Consider the following 16,482-nt stretch of genomic DNA (forward strand, 5'->3'; position numbering starts at 1 on the left):
TTGTTTGCGGGTTTGAGGAGAGGGATGTTTAAATAGCTCCGAAGATCCATTTAGTAAAGTCAATATGCAATTATGCAAAAGCCCGTGATAATGCACCCCCAGATGCAGATAACGGCGGGCTGGGCTGTCCTGGGGGGAGCTGCGAGCAGCTGGCAAACTCTTGGGGTGGGGGATTGCGGGAACCCTGACACGCTCCCCTACCTCCCCAGCCCCTCGCAGCCCCAGGCACAGGTCGGGTCCGGGTCCTGGTGGGGCTTGGGATCCCGGGAGCGTCCCGAGATCCTTTCCGCACCGCGCTGCCGGGCACAGAGCTTTGCTTCTTATTTCCCTTTTTCTAATTTGTAAAGCGTTAAGTGATTTGTGCCCGAATTTTCCTAGATGGTATCGTTTGAGGGAAGCCCCCTCTCCGTGAGTGCCGAGCCTGAAGAGAACCTCAGGTTCCCTCCCATCCCACCAGGCTGAATAGCCCCAGATCCTCGCTTTTATTAATGCCCATCCTCTGCGATCGGCATCAGAGGCACGCCGAAATAATGCTGTAATGGGCTCATTAGCCGAGTTGCAGATGGGCTTAGGTAATAGGAATGGAGCAATAGTGAAAATTAGTTTGGAGGAAAACATCAAATTGAAAAGCTCTGACAAAACTCCGCTTTGCTCTAGTTCAGCCGAGGTACTATCAGACACCAGTATTCAATTCCCTGTGGCTTCAAATTGAGGTTTTATTTTGTTACTCGCTAATTTGCTTCTCGTACAATGTCGCAAGTATTTTCAGACTCATTTCAACTCTTTTGACTTCGTTCAACTTTTTAGAAGAGTGGTGTTCGACTTCTTATACCAGAAGTGTAATTTCTGCTTTAATTTCTGCTTTATGTACTCTGAGGAAAGTATCCGTAATACCTTCTAGATAAAAAAATCCCTGTCGGAGAGTTTGTTGTTTCCTTCAAAGACAGCGTTTTTACCCCCAGAGACGAAGTGGGAGCTGAATTTAGACCAGCAGGAGTGGGGAAAGTCTCCAGAGGAAAAAAAAGCTATCGAATATTTTAGGCTAATGTCACCCTCTGTTGAACTCTGGCAAGTGGCTCTGAAGGCAAAGAGCTGTCGGAGTTGGTCTGCTACAAGTGGCAGGAGGGTTTGCTTATACCTTTATTTAACATATTGAAAAAACCCCACTATTGTTCATCTACGTGGGTGTCTCTGGCTTTTTAGGCTACGTGCGGGCATATGTGTGGACTGAGAACAGGCGCTTAGAGATCTTTGCTTTAAAAAACTCCTTGTAGCTCACGTAGACCACTAGATTTTTATCTGCGTGTCCAGTCGGCTGCTGACATTCTCTGTAAATACGACGGAGGCTTTGCATTTCACAGCCTCTCTGCGTCCCTCGCCTCGCAGAAGTCAAGGGCTTTTTATTTTTAAAGGTATTTTTTTAAAAACAAAATCAGAAACTTTTTTTTTCTTTTTTTTTTTAAATCTCTTCTTGAACTTTGCATTTTTGAGGAGAGCATCCCAGGCGCCACGGGAGCGGCGATCCCAGTGGGCAGGCAGAGAAGGGAGGGGAATTACCCAGGTCGGCTGCATCTGCATGAGAGCACCCGCGTCTCGGGCACGGGCAAAGGTTCGGAAACTTAAAACAGCAACTTTATTGTTTCCTCTGAGCCGAGACCAACGCTGGGCTGGCGTGAACTGCCCTCCTGATACCCAACCAAATAATGGCATCAAAGTGATTGCCTTCGCTGCCCTCCGAGAGCATCCTCGGGGTGGGAGCTTCCCGGATTGGAATCTCTCCCTCTGCCCACGGGCTGCGGCCGGCTGGTGAAGTTTTTAAACAATTTTCAAGTATTTTCCTCTTTAAAAAAAAAAAAAAGAAAAAAATTGCCCTGTCCTACATATTTAGGTAATGTCCAACTGCCTCGCACGGGTAAACTCAAACCATCTTTACCATATCATCGCTTGGCGCTCTGCAGCCAATAAAGTCCTAAAAGCTTAAAAGTCGAGTTTTTGTACAATTTTACAGGTGTAGCCGAAGGAAAAAAATAATCGTCTCTACGGCTTTTCTGTCCGGGCTCTCTTTTTTCTTCTTCTACCGAGCAATTGGGCGCCTCCGGCTCCTCTAAATTGCCGAAAACTGGACTTTTCTCTCGCAAAAAATTTGGAAGCTTTTTTTGGCTGTAGTTTTCCCGTCTCCCAGTAGACGGCACAACAGCTCAATCCTTGGGATGCAGAACAGCCCATCAGCTTTTCCCTTTTTTTTTTTTTTTTTTTCTTTAATTAAGCAGCCAGAGTTTTACCCAGCAATTCTGTTTTATTGTTATTATTATTTAATGCAACGAGAAGTATAGGAATATCAAAAGGCAAGAGAGAGGGCTTGGCATGGGCAGGGAGTACAGAAGTGCGGGGAGCAGATGGGCTAAAGGCGGGCAGAGAGCGTCGCGAAGCCTGGCGCGGAGCAGCGCTTCCAAATTAACCCAAATGAACTTGTAGCGCCTAAAACGTGAAAGAAAAAACCCCAACAACCCCGACACTATGGTGCTGCTGGGATCTGCGGGTATTTTGGGGATTTTAGGCTGAAATTGTCTGTTTGTAGTGTGAGATAGGAAGGGCAAGGCTCAGGTCGGCTCTGCGCTGCCTTGCCCGGGCTACCCCGAGGTGCCACCGCGGGGAGAACCTGGCAGCCGCCGCAACTTTTGTCCCTGAAAGGCTCCTTTTGTGTGCGGGTACCTTCACTCCCGCCGCCGGCACCGCTGTCACCGTTGAAGTCACAAAAAATCCCGGCCAGTAACTCATTTCCCAGATAATTTTATTTTTTATATATATATATATATATCGGTGTTTAGAAAGTTTTAAGACATGCGTAAATTTTATTGGGACTTATTTTATGAAGCCCTCAATTTAATTAATCAAAATCTCCCATCACTTCTGCAAACGTCAAGGCCGGCCGTAGGGGGGAGCGGGCAGTCCCCGTTCCCGGCTCCCCCGTTCCCCCGCGGCTCCCGGGGCCCGGGCTGTGCCGGCGGTGGGCGCAGGGCAGCCCCGGCTGTCCCCGGGCTGGCTCTCTGGACGGACCCGCCGCTCTTTTGTTTTTCTGTATCGGGAATTAGTAAACAACCCCCCTCCAAATCCTGGCGCTGCGCTTCATCTGCGCGCTTAAACCCCTCGCATTTAACCTCCTTTTATGATCACACGCACCCCACCCCCCACCCCGATCTGACCTTTAATGGGCTTTAAACAAGTTCGGGTTTCTCCCCCTCCCATCCTCCATCCCTCTTTCAACCGCTCCATCAAGCTCTGACTTTTCGGGTATCTCCGCACGTATCGCTCCCCCCCTTTCCTTATCTGAAGCATTCCTGGATTATCTCCCGGCCGCCTTTTCCAATGCTTTCTTCTGCGGTTTCTTGTTTGTTTGGCTCTTCTGGTTGTTCCTATTTCAGTTTTCAGATTTCAGTATTAATGGTGAAAGAGCACACTTGGATGCTAATTCTCCCCCATCTCCGTTCCCAGTCTCCCACCCCCCCAGCCCCCCCCAGTCCCTGCTAGGAAGGCGGCAGGGAAGCCTGCTAGAAACGATTTGATTGTTCCTAGGTATGACTAATTCTTTCCTTAAGCTGGGAAATTCAGCCTGATTAAAAGCCTCATTTATTATCCGATAAGCAAATGGACCCAGATTCCACCTCGTGGAGGAGGCTCCCTCGCTCCCCAGACGGCCTTTTTTTTTTTGCCTCAGCTCGGAGGGTCCCTTCCCCGCAGGCCCAGCCGGGGTCGGAGGGGGCCGCGCAGAGGGCGCGTAGCTCTCCGCGCTCCGCGGCGAGGCCGCTGCGAGGCCCGCTGCTCCCGCCAGACCCCTTCGCTCTTTCCTTAGTGCTTTTTCCTTTATCCCTATTCCCTCCCCTTTCCCCCCCCCCCCCAAGCCCCCCTCACTCTTTTGCGATGGACAAACGTAAATAGATTCCTCCAAAACAGCAAGTTTTTTTGGGAGAAAAAAAAATAAAACCAAACAAAAATAAAAGAGCAGCCTTGCCTAAAAAGGTGGCGGGGCGAGATGCTGAGCGGGTCCCGCTGCCGCTCAGCGCATCAGCCGCGGCAGGAGTTTACCGGGATAGCGCGGATCTGGCCGTTTACTTTTCCCCGTTTAATAGATGATTAATTGCTGTCCGGATTAGTCCCCCTCTCCCCCCCTCCCTTTTTTTTTTTTTTTTTTTTCTTTTAATTCTGGCCGGCCTCTCGCCAGCGGAGCGGCGGGCAGAGCAGTTCCTCGCAGCGAGCCCTAAGAGTAATAACTGTTTGCTAATTGTAAAATCCTTATCCAGGATGAGGTTTGGGCAAACAATTTGTAGGGCTGTAATTACATTGTAAAAGTGTTTCGGGCTCCGGCTTGCGCTGAATTAAGCTCCTAAAGGCCCGATGAGGACGCTGAAAAAGGGGTTTTCAGGGGTTTTTTCCCCCCTAATTTCCTTTTTTTTTTTTTTTTCGGGGAGGAGGGGGAAGCATCCCTGGGAGTTGAGTCGAAGCAACACCCTGCAAGGGACCGCTACGGTGGGGAATCATTCCCGAGCGCCGTTCCCGGGGGAAATCAACAGGGAGGTGAACCCCACGCGCGTCGCTCGGGTGGGTGGGTGGGGGTCAGTGTATGAAAACGGCTCTTACCTGAGAGATCTGTATTTCCCTCGCCGGGATAACAGGCCGATTCCTAGCGGAAAGGGGGCGGGGAGGAGGGAGGGAGTGGTGGAGATCATCGAAACGGGTTTCCCCGAAGTTTGAGACGTAGCGGCCCCGGGGGCTCCGGCAGCAGCGGAGCAGCGTCCCCGGGGGGTTTAGCGGGGGGACACCCCCGCCACTGCCCCGTATCCCCCCGAGGACCCGCAGTAGGGGGTTGTTCTCCGTCTCGCCGGGCGGGAGATGCGGTAGTGCCCAGGGGGGCAGCTCTCCGCAGGTACGGGAGGAAGGGGCACGGCGAGTTCCCCGCACCCGCCCCGGCGGAGGAGCTGCGGGAAAGGCGGAGACCGCCGTGCTTTGGGGACGCGAGGCAGCGGGACCCCCGCCTCGGCGCGGGGGGGAGAAGGGCAGGACAACACGGCGGCGGAGCCCGATGGAGGGGACAGGGCTGGAAATAGGGCTGGGAATGGGGCTGGATAGGGACGGAGAGGGAGCCGGGGGTGTGTGAGGGGGGATCGCTTCCCCTCACCCCACCCGTACCCCCAGCGCGCGCCGGTCCCGAGCCCCGCTCCCCGCGCGGACCAATGGGGGCGCGGCGCGGGGCGGCGCGGCGCTGATTGGCCGTTGGCGGCGCGGCGGCGGCGGCCGGGGGCCAGGTGAGCTCACTCGGCCGGCGGCCGCGGGGAGCCGCCGTGTGGGGGGCGGGCGTTGAGGGGGGTACGGCCGGCGGAGAAGCGCGGGGCGGGCGGCGCTGGGGGCGCTGCGCGGGGCGCGGAGCGGCGGCGCCGCCAGACAAAAGGGCGGCGGGAGCGCCCCCACGGTGGCGGCGGCGGGCGGGCGCACCGCGCTGTGTGTGCTCGCCACGGGGTGTGCGAGGGCAGGGCCGGGAGGGGGCGGTGTGCGCGTGTGTGCGAGCGAGGAGAGGCGCGGGGGCCGCGCGGCGCGCCCCGCGCCGGTGGCGGAGTTGCTGCCGCCCAGCGCATTGTGTAAGACGCGACCTGTTATGGCCACCACTACTTCCGGGTTCCCGCAGTCTGCTCCAGCCCGGCGCGGCTGCTGCGCTCGGGCGGAGCGGCGGCGGAGGGACGGACGGACGGACGGACGCGCGGAGGGACGGACGGACGGCAGCGCTCGGGCAGCGGCGGCGGCGGCGGCGGCAGCGCCTCCTCCTCCTCCTCCCCCGCCTCCCTCCCTCCCTCCCCCCATCCCGCCCCGCTGCCCTTCCTCCCGCGCCCGCCCCGCACGGCACCCGCGCCCGGCCCGCCTCCACCAGCCTCGCCCGCCGGCCGCGCAGGGGCAGAGCGAGCCGGCGCCGGCGAGGAATTAGGAGCGATTCCGCGAGGAGGAGCGGAGAGAGAGAGAGAGAGAGGCAGAGACAGAGGCAGAGAGAGAGAGAGGAAAAAAAAAAAAAAAGCAGCCCCCCCACTACCACCATCATCATCATCATCATCATAATAACCATAATAAAAGGAGAGCCGGCGCGTTTAGCGAGCCTTTTTAATTTTTAATTTTCTCCCCCTCCTCTTCCTCCTTCTCCTCCTCCCTCGATTTTTAAATTTTTCCTTTTTTTTTGTATAAATTTTTCTTTTTTTTTCTTTTTTTTTCTTTTTTTTTTTTTTTTGGGTGAGCGCACTCGAAAATTAACATTCGCGGTGTCCTGCGCGGTGGGAGCACACGCAGCGGATCATCATCAGTCATTCACCACCTTGACAACCTCGCCTGTGATTGACAGCCGGAGTGGCAAAAAGCCATGAGACTTGGTAGTTGGGTTTGAGGGGCACTTTAAAAAAAAAAAAAAAAAAAAAAAGATAGAGAGAGAGAGGAAAAAAAACTGATTTGGGGAAAGGATATTTGCTTTCGCCCCGCTGCTGTCTTGGAAACGAGAGGGGGAGAGTAAGAGAGAGAGAGACAGGGAGAGAGGGAAGAAAGAAAGAAAAAAGAAGGAAGGAAGGAGGGAGAGTTGAATTTTTTTTTTCCTCCTAATTTTTTTTTCCTCCTTTTTTAATGCTGAGTTACCGTATCGCTTCGCTGAGATCCAGCAAGCCGAAGATTTTACTCGATTGCTTCCATTGCTGGCGACGCTAAGGGATTTTTGCCTTTTTTTGGGGGGTGAGGGGGGGGGAACTTCGCGTTTCTTTCTTTTCACACTGGCCTTAAAGAGGATATATTAGAAGTTGAAGTAGGAAGGGAGCAAGCAGGCCGATGGCGCAAAGGGTACGTATGATTAAAAAAAAATGGATTTCAAATGTGAAATAATATTGAAACGTGGCTGACAGAGACGCTGCGAAAAAAGTTTCTTTTCTTTTTTTTTTTTTTTTTTTTTTTTCCTCCTTTTTGGAACAGGGGCACAAAGCGGTGTCCTGCAGCGGGAGGATTTATCAGTTGTACTTGTAGGCTTAAAACCTGCGTATATTGCTATTTTCTTGATTCTTTTACTCCCCATCCCGGAGCTCTCAGGGAAGAGGCAAAGCTTTCTATACATTAATGACATGCAGGCATGTAAGTGAATATGTCCGAGCCTCTGTATTTGTTGGTTTTGTAGCTCTAGTTCTACCAATGTCTTTTTTAAAGTCACCAGTGCTTGAAATATTTGAATGTGTGCATGTCTCTGAGCATTTTGCTGTGTTAGTGATGATATAGCGCTTCACTTTAGGAAGATAAGTTCTGGCTGGGAGTAAGCACAACTTTTTTTTTTTTTCTTTTACCTCCTTTTTTTTTTTTTTCTCCCCCCCTTTTTTTTTAATATATATTCTGTCACAAAAGGTGCAGTGTAATGGGCAACCACCCCCCACTCTTCTAAAAAGAAATTACTTTAATTTGAATTGAAGGTTAGCAGCATTCACTGCCATGTGTATTGTTGTTTCTATTTTGGGTACGATCTCTTTTTTTTTTTCTTTTTTTTTTTTTTCCCTTCCAACTACCTCCTGAATTGAAGTTTTGAGAAAAAAATTAATCAGCCGGAGTCGGGTGAACAGGGATTTGGGAAAGGAGAAAAGTCCTGGAAAGAAGTTTTCTTGCCTAATTTGCCTGCCGCCGTCCGAGAGCTGGTTGGGAAAGAAAGTTCCTCTGCTGACAACTTGCCTTTTACTCTTTCGGTCCAAGCAAGTGTCAGGGATCTTTAAAAGTGTTTATTCACACCTTCGCTTTTAATAGATGAAAAGTGGCCGTTTCCCCCGCTGCCTGGGAACCGCGGTAGCTTTTGCTCCTTAATCTTTAACAAAGAAAACCCTTAAAAAAAAAAAAAAAAAAAAGAAGGAAGGCATTCCCAAAATCCCGAGAGCCCGGGCGAACGTTTCCAGCTTTTCGGCTTTAAAAGTTGCATTCTCGTGGAATTGCTGGGAAGTCCGCAAATCGCTCGTTCTGGGTCTTTTCTCTTTTTTTTTTTTTTTTTTTTTTTTTTTTTTTTTTTTTTGTGTGTGTGTGTGTGTGTGCCGCTGCTGAAGTTTTTTGCATCCTCGCTGGGTGTGAGGTACCTGACTTCTTATCAGCAGGGAAAAAAAAAAAAAAAAAAAGTTTAGCGGAGGGAAGATTTTGGAACTCCGGGAAACCGCTTCCATTCGCAGGAGGGGGGGTGGTTTGGGAGATTGGGGGGATGGGGATTGGTGCGGAGTGTGTATGTTGGGGGGGGGGGTTTCCAGTTTTATTTATTTTATTGTTGTTACGATGATTATTATTTCTCCTGCGCCCCAGACTCGGAGGGTTTCGGGCCGGAGCGGCCCGGCCCGGGGCGGTGTTTCCCTCCCCAGGGCCGGCGCGGCGGATCCCGAGCGAGCTCCAGGGGGGATCGCGGCGCGTCCCCGGGTGGTGGTGGTGGTGGTGGTGGTGATGGTGGTGGGAAGGGAGGGGGCACACAGCGCAGCGAAGCTGCTGCCTGGGGGCACTGCCCCGCTCCCCACACCCCTGACGCCTCTCTGCTCTCTGTCTCTCTCTCCTCTCCCTCTGTGCCCCGCAGTACGACGAGCTGCCCCACTACGGCGGCATGGAGGGGGTGGGCATCCCCACCACCATGTACGGGGACCCCCACGGCGCCCGCCCCATGCAGCCCGTGCACCACCTCAACCACGGGCCGCCGCTCCACTCGCACCAGTACCCGCACGCCGCCCACGCCAACGCCATGCCCCCCGCCATGGGCGCCTCCGTCAACGACGCCCTCAAGAGAGATAAAGATGCCATCTACGGGTAGGTTGGGCCGCGCCGGGCTCCGCGCAACCTGCGCGGGATGCAGCGCGGGGGTGGCGGGGGTGGGGAGAGGGAGGGAGGGAGGGATGGGCAGCGCTGCGCGGTGAAGGGCCGCGTTCTTAATTTTGTGTCGTTGTTTTTGCTGTCGGCTTTGAAGGGTGGGGAGAGAGGGTTGTTGGGGGGGGGGGGGTTCCCCCCCTGGTACGGGGAGCCCGGGAAAGTAGGGGGGCGGCGGGCATCGCCGCGGGGAGGAGGAGGAGGAGGAAAATAATATTCCCAAGGCACAACCTGCGCCGGGTTGGTCAGTCTCTGCACGGAGTTTTTGGGAGCAAGGGAGAGTTTGGAGTGCTTTGCCCAACTTTTCCACCTTGTTCGTCTTTCCTTGCACTGTGAAGGAAAGAACTCGAGAGCAATTTCTCCCAGTTGTGGTTTTTTTTTTTTTTTTTAATTTTTCTTTTAATTTTTATTTCTTTTAAACTCTTTACCCGACAGCATTGAATCTTTCTCAGTGTGGCAACTTGTAAAGCGGTTTCTAGGCCGTTGCGATAGGAGCTGATGGGGTTACATTGGGCGCAGATGCTTTTAAAATGTATCTGCCCAGCTGGAGTTTGAAGGGAAGTTTAAGAGCCTCTAAAAATCTCTCTCAGGACAGTGAGGAGTAGGGGGAGGAAAATAAAATTCATGGCGTTCGGTTTCTCTATTGGATTATCAGAAATCTGAAGGGTTGGCTAAAACTCGGCAGTGAACGGTACCCAAAAAAAAAAAAAAAAAAAAAAAATGAAGCCCTGGGAGGAAAAAAAAAAAAGAACTCCCTGTTATAAATATACATATATGTGTGTGTGCGCCCACGCTTATTTATTTATTTAAATTATTAAACGGGCGAGGGAACCAGATGCACACGCTGCCTTTCTCCCGGGAAGGCTTTCCAAGCTGGGGTTGCCCAGGAGCACCTGGTTCCCCCCGCGGGTCGGCGGCTGCGGAGCCCCGGGGGGGCGGAGGGCCGGGCAGGCAGTGGAGAGGCAGCCGGGCTGGCCAGCGCCTGCCAGCGGGTCGTAGGTGTGTTGAGTGGGTTTAGAGGCTTTTTCTTATTATTTTTTTTTTCAATTTAGATGGGGCTTGTTTCTGGTTTTCTGTTGGTTTGTTGGTTGTGTTTTTTTTTTTCCCTTTACCTTTTTGCTCCCAGCAAGTCCTCCAGCAGAAAACGGGGATTAAAAAGCATGAAAGGCAAGCAAAGTGTGTGTCCAGGGGATTTTAATTTTTTAATTTTTTTTTCCCCCCCCCTAAAGACAAGGAAAGTTTATTCAAAATGGCTGCTGGAACCGGCTTGGGTTTTATTCTTGGCTTGTCCTAAGGTTGTATTAACAATATCTGCGGCCAGACAGCGCCGAAAGGCCGGGGAGATGCCGGGCTGCCGACCGGCCGGCTGCGGGAAGGGGCCGGGACGCTGCGGGAGGCGGCGGGGGGTGCCGGAGCCCCCTCTGTGGGTGCCCCCCTCCCCACTCACGCTGCTGCGGGACTAACTATTGTTGTGTTTGGCTTTTTTTTTTTTTTTGTTTCGTTATGATATTTTTCCCCCCTCTGTGTGTGTGACTATTGTATTTTCTTTCAGACACCCCCTGTTCCCTCTTTTAGCACTGATTTTTGAGAAATGTGAATTAGCTACATGCACACCCAGGGAGCCCGGGGTAGCGGGAGGCGATGTTTGCTCCTCTGAGTCTTTCAATGAAGACATAGCAGTGTTCGCCAAACAGGTCAGCAAAACCGGGTTGAAACAGTAAAAGAAAAAAAAAAAAAGGAAAAAGAAGGGAAAAAATTTCCGTAACGAGAAAAACAAGTCTCTGTTGAGATAAAGATGCGCGTTTCCCCCTCCCCCCTCTCTTTCTGCAAGAAAAAAAAAACCCAAAACAAAACCCACTCCAAAACCCCAACCAAAGCAAATCATGCAAAAAAACCTAATCGGGAAATCTCGGCATTTACCAGCCCCTTAAAATACTGGGTAATGCGGAGCGGTCGGTGCCCGGCCGGGAGTTTCGCTGCGCGGCTCCCGGGAGCCGGGACGGGCTCTGCCGGGGAAGCTCCGTAGGTATTTTTCGGTATATTTGATTCACTTGCTCAAGTGTTTGGCTGATGTACTAAATCCAGCAGTCAGGGCTTTGCACGGAAGGTTACATAATGGACCCGACAGTGTAATGAAGCAAGAAATAATAACGTCTGCTTTTTCTGCTTCCATATTTCAAATCTTTTTTATTATTATTTTTTCCCCCCTCTCCTCTCCTTTCTTGTATTTAGATCCGAGCAGAGAAACCCCTCTTTTCCTCTAATCCTGAACTGGATAACTTGGTAAGAGTTAACACTTCTTCCTCTCCCCACCCCCACCCTCCCTTCCCATTTATTTATTATTTTTTTTTAAACTTCTGTGTCATCTGGAGAGGTGGTTTGGTGGTGCTAAATTGAAAATTTCTCACGTGGAATTTTTAGAATTACTGTTATTATGATGATGATTTTTACATTTACAAGTAAATATGGTGTGATAGTTGCCTTGAAGTAAAAAATCCCATAAGGATATACATAAAGGAAAGCCCCATCCAAAGGGGAGCTGACGGGCTTGATGGTGAGCTTGCCTGCCCAAGAGGAGTGTGGATTTATCCCTGCTGTAGCCACCCCCTCCACGCACCTTTTAGCAGCTCCATGGGAAGGGAAACATAGAGGATTGCTATGGCTGGACATGCACCGGTGGCAAATTCACCAAAAATGAGATCTTTTCTCTCTTTCTTTCCTCCCCTCCTTAAGGATAAATATTTTGCCTCCACTGTAGGAGTCCTGCTCCCACTTTCGCAAAGCGAGGAGCCAGTGATGGTGTTTAGAGAGTTGGGTTTTTGTTTTTTTTTTTTTTTTAAGAAATGTTTATGATCCGTATAATTCAGTTGCTTCATTGCAATAGGGATTTTTTTTTTTTTTGTTAACTCTAGATCGCTTCTCGTTAAACAGCACACAAAGCCACCGCTATTAAGTTTTAGTGTTATTGCCATAAATCAAAACAACTTTTTATTTACTACTAGAGAAAAGTCAAGCTACAAAGTGTGGCTGGGGCGGCTGTGGGAAATATCCCCAAATCCAGGAATGAGATTAATACTCGTGTTGTTTGTATCTTTGCAGATGATTCAAGCCATACAAGTATTAAGGTTTCATCTGTTGGAATTAGAGAAGGTAATTTTTGTCTCTCTTTCTCTCTCTCTCTTTCCCCCCCTTTATTCCTCCTTCGTTTCAGTACTGCTGAAGTTCAGGCTTCTGGTAAATTTGCATAAATGTCTTTCTTTCTGGTAATTAGTGTCAAGACCAATCTTGGCGTCCATTTCTCTTCGCAGTTTAATTACAATTTCAGCCTCTAAAACTGAGCTCTCGAACGCCCAGGCCTTGTGTTCATTGTAATACTTTGCTGGCTTTGTATAAATAGTTGCAGTTCTGTGGTGCCGCAGACGAGACTCGAAATGGTTAGTTCAGTCAAGCCCCTGAAATTGTGATTTAAAATATATATATATCTATCTTGTTTTTTCTTGGTGAGGGTGAGGAAGAGGCTTCGGTTGCAGTTAGTTGGAATGGGGAATTTTTTTTTTTTTTTTTTTTTTTAAGAGCCATCTGCAGGTCAGGCTCAGGGCGCGGATTGTCCTGTAACATTTTGCAGAGACAAAGCAGAGTTGATAGTTCTGTCTGTCTCTTGTTCCTGGGAATATTGTACACCTCCAAGCAGAAGAAAGAGATTGCAGACTAAATGCAGGATTTTTTTTTTTTTTGTTGGCTGTTTTAGAAATCTTAGGAGGGAGAATGCTAATTTCTAAGAAGGCGGTGTTATCCGAGCTCACATTAAATTGGAAGTGTGCTCTTGGTTTCCTGAGGATTTTTTACGTGTCATTGATAGCTGGCCTACAAGAGAATTCCCTTTCTCCTAAAAATAAACATTTTGAGAGGTTTTTAAATAGTTGAAAAGTTTCTCAGGAGCCTCAGTCACTTTATCTAACCATAACTGGCAGGTTGTTCTCGCTCTACCGAAATGTGTTAAAATCTGCCCATTAATAAAGGTGGCTCAGGTACGAGTCTATCAGAGCGACTGGGGATTTCAGGGCTCGGATGCCTCTAATGTATTTCAGCCCAGTGCATCAGGATTTTTTTTTTAAATCCTTTTTTCTGTCCTCATACCCCTTTGGAAAGGGTTTATGATGAAATAACTGGATGAAATTAAATAGTTTACCTTAAATGTCACCCATGCAGGTCACCTCTCTAATGGCCACAGCTCCGGGAGCAGATGAATTTAACACGGGTGTTGAATATGTTGTAGCCTGTGAATCATCTTGTCACTGTCAATTTTCTGGGATATCTCTATTTTGCGAGAAAAGAAAGTTATTCCTAATTCTGGATGCGTCTAGAGGTCTCAGGGGGATAATTGCAGTGTGTTTCCCCTATTTAGGACTTTTGATGTCACAGGGGTGAAGGGGGGAGACTGGTTGCACTTGTCAATTTTACTTATGTATTCCTGATTATATTTTCTTGCTTTCCCCCCCACCCCGCCCCTTCTGTTTTCTTTTCCCCTTTTTTTTTTTTTTTTAACCTCTGTCATAATGTAGGTACACGAATTATGTGACAATTTCTGCCACCGGTATATTAGCTGTTTGAAAGGAAAAATGCCTATCGATTTGGTCATAGACGATAGAGAGGGCGGATCAAAATCGGACAGTGAAGACATAACAAGATCAGCAAACCTAACGGATCAGGTATGATCTCGCCAACGCCGCACACGCTAAAATTTGTATGCAGATCGCTCGCTGGGTCACTACGCCTCCTTTTATTATTTGCATATGATTAAGTCCCTTTTAGATAAATTTCCATCGAAATGAAAATTTTTGAATAATGTGGCTATTATTGCTTCATTAAGGCTTGCTCCCGGATTCGACCTGGCGAGATGAGCTTGTAAAAGCGTCGCCTGCAAACTCGACCTGTTTCTTGTCGCTTTTAATTTTTGTCTTTATTTTATTTACCCTTTCCGATAATAGAAGTGGTGTCTGTGGATCGCTGGCTTCTTGGTAGCTTAGGGAAGGAAGGGCTGGAGTCGTTGACCAAAATAGTAATAAAATCCGAGATAGGTGGTCCGGGAAAGACAGAGAGGGTTTGAAATCTAGCAAATACTGGCTATTTTCTTCCCGTCTCTACGGTTCATTAGTCCGTCTTGTCAGTTTTCCTTGGCCGAACGCTTTTAGACTTGAGTGAACATTGCTTTGTGCACGCCTGCCTGCTGCAAACGCGCCCATTTTATTTTACTTAATAGGGGGGAAAAAAAAAAGGGAGAAAATAAAATGGGATTCAGGTTTAAATTCTTTTCCCTTGATCTTTCAAGTTTTCAAGCCCTCTCTTTAAAAAATAAATATAGTCAAAGCCAAAGCCAAGCCAGCAAAGCCTCGCGTGGCTGTGGCGGTGTCCAGGTTTTGTTTGGGATGGTTCAGACCTTTAATGCCGGCTGCAGCCGGGTGAGAAATGCGGGTGAGCTGAGTGAGGAGAGCTGGCTGTCCCCTCTCCCCTCCCTCCTCCTCGCCTGTCCCTTCCGCCGGCTGGGATCCTTGCCTTTTCATGGGAGCGTTTGGGGCTAATGCAGGAGGTGCCCAGATCTAAATTAAGCTCCTGGATGATGGAAGTGACTGAGATTTGGCTTTTATTCGAGTTGGGTGAAACGGCGGGGTTTTCGCGGTCAGTTTGTTTTCTCTGAACTGAGGGGTAGCAGCGCTTTGCCTGTGAGAGAGGGGACCTCGAGCACACACAGAAAAATAAATCCCCGCTTAAAACCCCCAGGTTATTTCTTCTTTATGATCAGCTACGCAAATAGAGTCTTAGGAGTGATCTGCTCCTGACTCTGGAGGTTTCCTTTTGTTCAAGCAAGGCGCAGCCAAGCAGACAGGAGTTGCCTCAGCCGCTTTGCCGTTATCACCGGCACTGTCAGCTGGGAGTTATTTTATAGATCCCCGACATGAAGGTGCGTTGCATCGCAGCGTGGGCAGCATCTGAAATGTTTTCTCCCGTCTGCCAAAGGCTATCGGGTAGTGTCGTGACAGGGGGAGGCAGGCGTGGAGGAAGGCATGAACTTTTGAAGAGGGGTTTATGTGCGCCTAGGTGGGTTGTTTTGGTGTTTTGTTTTTCCCTTTCCGTCCCGTTTTGCAGCGAAGGGGGAAAGCTTGGTGGGGCGGGAGGAGGGCGGCACAGCAGGGCGGTACCCGGGGCCGGGGAGGATGCTCCAGGCGGCCGGCAGCCCCGTGCAGTGCCTTAGTGCAAGGGGAACCCTCCAGCCAGGGTCTAGCTGAGGGAAGCTCGGCTCGCTGCTGTTGAATAAAAATTGTAATCCAACAAGTCTAACTAGAAAATGGGTTTCTAAAAGCTCTGGAGTGCTGGGTACATAAAGCTATTTGAGCAAATTACAAGAATCGCTCAGGGGCACGAATGAAATCAACACTTTAATTGCCTCCAAAATGAAGATTTATACCCCATTTTCCCAACGAATCATTATTTTGTTAAAGTGAAAGCTAAAGAAATGAAGCTATAGTTTTGGGGTTGTCGGGGGGTGTCGGTGTGTTTCTCCACACATCCCCTCGCCTCTCCCCACTCTGCCACCACCTCTTGGTCCGCGGACCTTTGCACTCCCGGGGCCGTCCCCTCTCCCGCTGTGCGGGCTCAGCCCCGGCACCCTCGGTTTGTGCGAGCGCAGCCCCCGCCGCTCCGCGGGGTGCTCCGGCTCCTCGCCGGGCAGCGCGGGACGCGCAGCTCCGCGGCTGCGGACGGGGTGGGGAGCGGGGCTTTGCTTTCCCCGCCGAAGGGAAAAGATGCAAAAATGCGCTTTCCCACCCCCCCACGCCCTCCCCTCTCCCGGCCGATGAGGCGGCGGATCAAACCCGCGGGGGTTGCGCGGGGTTGGGGGTGGAGGTTTACCGAGGGGGGGGATGCTCAGCCGCCCGCGCCCTCCGGTAAACTCCGGTGCCAAGCCCGGCCCCGGCGCGGCCGGCAGTATCTGGGCCCTAATGGTTCAATAATAAGGTGTTGAGTGCTGGTCGCCGGGGCGGCTAATTAGGATGTGGCTGCGCAGGGCGCGTTTATGGCTGCGCGGCCCTGGGATGCGCGGGCGCGCAGGGCCGGGGCGGTGGGAACGAGGGGCCCCCCGCCTGCCCACGGCTCTGCTTGGGAGAGTAGTAAAAGAGTAAGTATGTAAAAAAGCTTTTATTATGGATTTAATTACATTTTCGTATATTGTGGTAGTAAAGGTTACAGTTAACAGGGTGGGTTTTTTTTGCTTTTAATTTATTGGTTTCCCCTTATTTATTCTTTCCTTATAGGCCCCTCAATGCCATTGCCTCTAAGTCCCCCCCGGTTAATGGAAAGCAATGACACTAATGCTAGATTTTGCAAAGTAAAGCCCTATAACACTAACCATTGTTCAGTGATTTAACCAGCTCAGTGGCACTAGGTCACTAAAATAGCATCCTTCTCCCACGGGTTCGACCCCGCTGCCTGCCAGGGTGGGACCTGCGGAGTTGGTGTTTACCATCACGGCTCCACAAGTACGAGGCAGGAGTTTGGGCTTTTTTTGCTGGGGATAATTGAACTCGAGATCAACCAGACCCCGGGACT

General features: G+C 50.4%; 1 protein-coding gene across 4 annotated transcripts in view; it reads left to right on the forward strand.

Moving 5' to 3' along the window:
• The first annotated feature begins 5,862 nt into the window (after positions 1 to 5,862).
• Positions 5,863 to 16,482, forward strand: part of MEIS1 (Meis homeobox 1) — a 108,860-nt gene continuing 98,240 nt past the window's right edge. Inside the window, exons 1-6 of one of the 4 annotated variants that reach the window (XM_050314660.1) lie at positions 5,863 to 6,858; positions 8,597 to 8,823; positions 10,433 to 10,574; positions 11,113 to 11,163; positions 11,980 to 12,030; positions 13,443 to 13,589. In XM_050314660.1, the coding sequence (XP_050170617.1) occupies positions 6,847 to 6,858; positions 8,597 to 8,823; positions 10,433 to 10,574; positions 11,113 to 11,163; positions 11,980 to 12,030; positions 13,443 to 13,589 (630 nt within the window). In that variant the 5' untranslated portion in view covers positions 5,863 to 6,846. Of the gene's footprint in view, positions 6,859 to 6,894; positions 7,144 to 8,596; positions 8,824 to 10,432; positions 10,575 to 11,112; positions 11,164 to 11,979; positions 12,031 to 13,442; positions 13,590 to 16,482 lie in introns of those variants that run through there. The other 3 variants (XM_050314661.1, XM_050314659.1, XR_007628851.1) reach the window with 3 other exon arrangements.

The sequence above is a fragment of the Myiozetetes cayanensis genome, unplaced genomic scaffold (assembly GCF_022539395.1).
Source record: "Myiozetetes cayanensis isolate MyiCay16 unplaced genomic scaffold, myiCay2020 scf2-11, whole genome shotgun sequence".
NCBI lineage: Eukaryota > Metazoa > Chordata > Aves > Passeriformes > Tyrannidae > Myiozetetes > Myiozetetes cayanensis.